Source organism: Priapulus caudatus, unplaced genomic scaffold (genome assembly GCF_000485595.1).
Source record: "Priapulus caudatus unplaced genomic scaffold, Priapulus_caudatus-5.0.1 Scaffold1904, whole genome shotgun sequence".
NCBI classification, from domain to species: Eukaryota; Metazoa; Priapulida; class Priapulimorpha; order Priapulimorphida; family Priapulidae; genus Priapulus; species Priapulus caudatus.
The window spans coordinates 40,207-42,692 of record NW_014578965.1 but is presented as its reverse complement, the minus strand read 5'-3'; the positions used below and the strand labels follow the sequence as shown (position 1 = coordinate 42,692).

Below are 2,486 nucleotides of genomic sequence, written 5' to 3'. Positions count from 1 at the left end.
GAAAGTCTACGAATATGGAGAAGGGTTTAAGGGATTTAACGACGACCTGGGGAAGTCATAGCCAAAGGTTTGAAGGTGAAAGAAGTTGTCACAGATGCGGACATGGCAATAGAAGAATTCATGAGTAAGTTTCCCATATGATTCCTTAACGTTCATTACAGTTGTCCTTAGATGAACTGCTATATGAGATGATTGCGTTTCAATTTTGTATAGCAAAACTTAGTAAGAAATGCGAAGTAATTTTAGCGGGTCATTTCTCACGTAATATGTATAAATACATTAAAGCTAAAGTCAAACTGTGAACAGAACTGCTTGCAAATGTGTCAGTGTGCATTATGCAGCTGCTGCAGCAATTGCCAGGTAGATTGTTGCTGCCCATCCCGAGCATCGTCTTTTCTTGAAAGACTGGAAAAGATGTATGTGGGTAAGTTCTATGTTTTGTTTTGATCTGTACTGAATAAAATACTATGAAATAATATAATTTAAAGGAAGCTAGCCTGCGATAGTAATATAATCGTAAAACAATTTCAATTTTGTGCAATACTGGAATTCTGTACAAACCTGCATGTGAGGTTGATCAGTGGCCCGCAACAAGAGTAATCTTCTTCGCAGTTTTCTTGACATGCTTCAAGATTCTGGCTTTCATCTGTGCTGGAGCTGTAGATTTTCTTTGTCTCCTGCTGCCACGCAACACAGTCCCGCTTTGCCACCGGGAGCAAGAAATGATCCCGCAAAAACAATAGTGCATTCACACGCACATAATTCGCGGAGTGGCTACCCCTAGGGCCACTACAAAATTATTGGGGGCTCGTCCGGGATTCTTTGCTTTTCTGTGTTGAAATTGCGGCTGTGGCAGGAGAACGAGACGTAGAGGCAATAAACTAGTAACGTAAGATGGATAGCTTAAGGAATAGACTACGCGATTTTTTTACCCCGTCCCAAGGTCATGTATGCTGTGGGCCTACGAGTGTCCCCGAGACTACTCGGGCAGGGTTAGAGCTAGGCCGCGAGGCCAAGAGCAGATCCCCTATACTTAGGAGGATACCGAGCAGACCGATTCTTGAGCATCGGCATGCCTCGGGCGATACCCCCATGCAGGCTCACGACCTTGAGCCTCGCCATATGCCCACCACACCGCGAACCCACCTCGAGGAGAGGAGGGCATGGCAACTGCCCCGACCACAGAGAGAAGAATGGTCCTCGGAGCAGGAAGAGGAGGATGAGATCCAGAGGACCGTACACATTGGAGAAGAAGCCCAGGTGATCGATGAAGCCCACAGCGGACACACGGAGAGACAGGCCACCGGGAAGCGAATGATTAAGAAGAGGCAGAGTGTTTTGGAGGCGAGTTCGAGTTCGGAGGATTCAGACGCTAAGGAATGGTCGAGAATGGCTACGGCGGCCTCCACCCCATACCAGACGCTCCGCACACCACCCGAGGAGAGCGGGAGGCAACATACCCGGAGTAGAGCGAATACGACATGGACGGAGCCAAAATCTGGCTTCTACCACAGAGGAATGGAGGAGCGCGAAGGAACAGGAGAAACAAAAACGTCGAGCAGGAGGGCGTCACGCCGATTCGACTCCCCAGCGTCAGTGGAGAGTAGAACCTCGAGCCGGAGGGTAGCCCACCCACTCGAGACCGGAAGCACAGGCAGACCGAGCATACGGCCTCACACTCAGCAGGTACGGGAGAAGAAACCACCAACATTTGGAAGAGGAGATGGGACTACCTTAACCCTTTGACTGCCAACCGCGGGATATCCCGCGGTTTTTACTTCCGGTATTTTCTCTTGAATAAAACGCTCAATTCAGTGCAGTTTTGACGTCATATCCTGCAGCTTTGTTCTCTCAACAGTTTTCGCGAAATTTCCCTGGTTTATTTGCTGTTTTCTTCGGATTTTTTTTGTTTACCTGCAGTTATGAATGTTGGTAAGTTTTATGGAACTAGGCCACAGAGATATTTTCGACATTTGAGGCATATTGTCTCAAATAATGTTCCAGATAATGGAAATCAAAGTGACACGGTTGAATCCGACTGCACGGTGAGGATAGTAGGCGCGAAACTCATAATATGTTGCTTCCAAAACATATATATCCAGACAGTTTGATTGGAAACCTGGGTGCTCAGTGATGCATTTATGGCCCATAGTTTCAATCTTTTTCCGAAAGTTGGACGATTGACGGCAGCAAACGTTCTCTTTCATTGTTGCCATCAACGCACAATGTCCACAAGAGCACCTGGGGAAAATGTGCTCTTTAACGAATGTTCTGATATATCAATGGCTACTATAATGATGAGATATGATGGGTCACTGTTGCCATCACATGTTCTACTTATAGTGATAAACTAGCTAGCTAGGCATATATGACTACTACACGGTATACTACTACTACTACTACTACTACATATTTTGATATACAGTGTGATCAAGCACCGAAAGGAGTGCTCCCGTGAAAGTAAGCTGAGGCTGTAAATCCTACTA

At 46.4% G+C, this 2,486-nt stretch overlaps 1 protein-coding gene across 1 annotated transcript in view; it reads right to left on the bottom strand.

Annotated features, from left to right (window-relative positions):
* Window positions 1-1,988: 1,988 nt before the first annotated feature.
* LOC106817880 overlaps window positions 1,989-2,486 on the bottom strand; it is a 2,640-nt gene continuing 2,142 nt past the window's right edge. Inside the window, exon 2 of the mRNA XM_014822590.1 lies at window positions 1,989-2,241. Within this exon, the coding sequence (XP_014678076.1) occupies window positions 1,989-2,241 (253 nt within the window). The remainder of the gene's footprint in view (window positions 2,242-2,486) is intronic.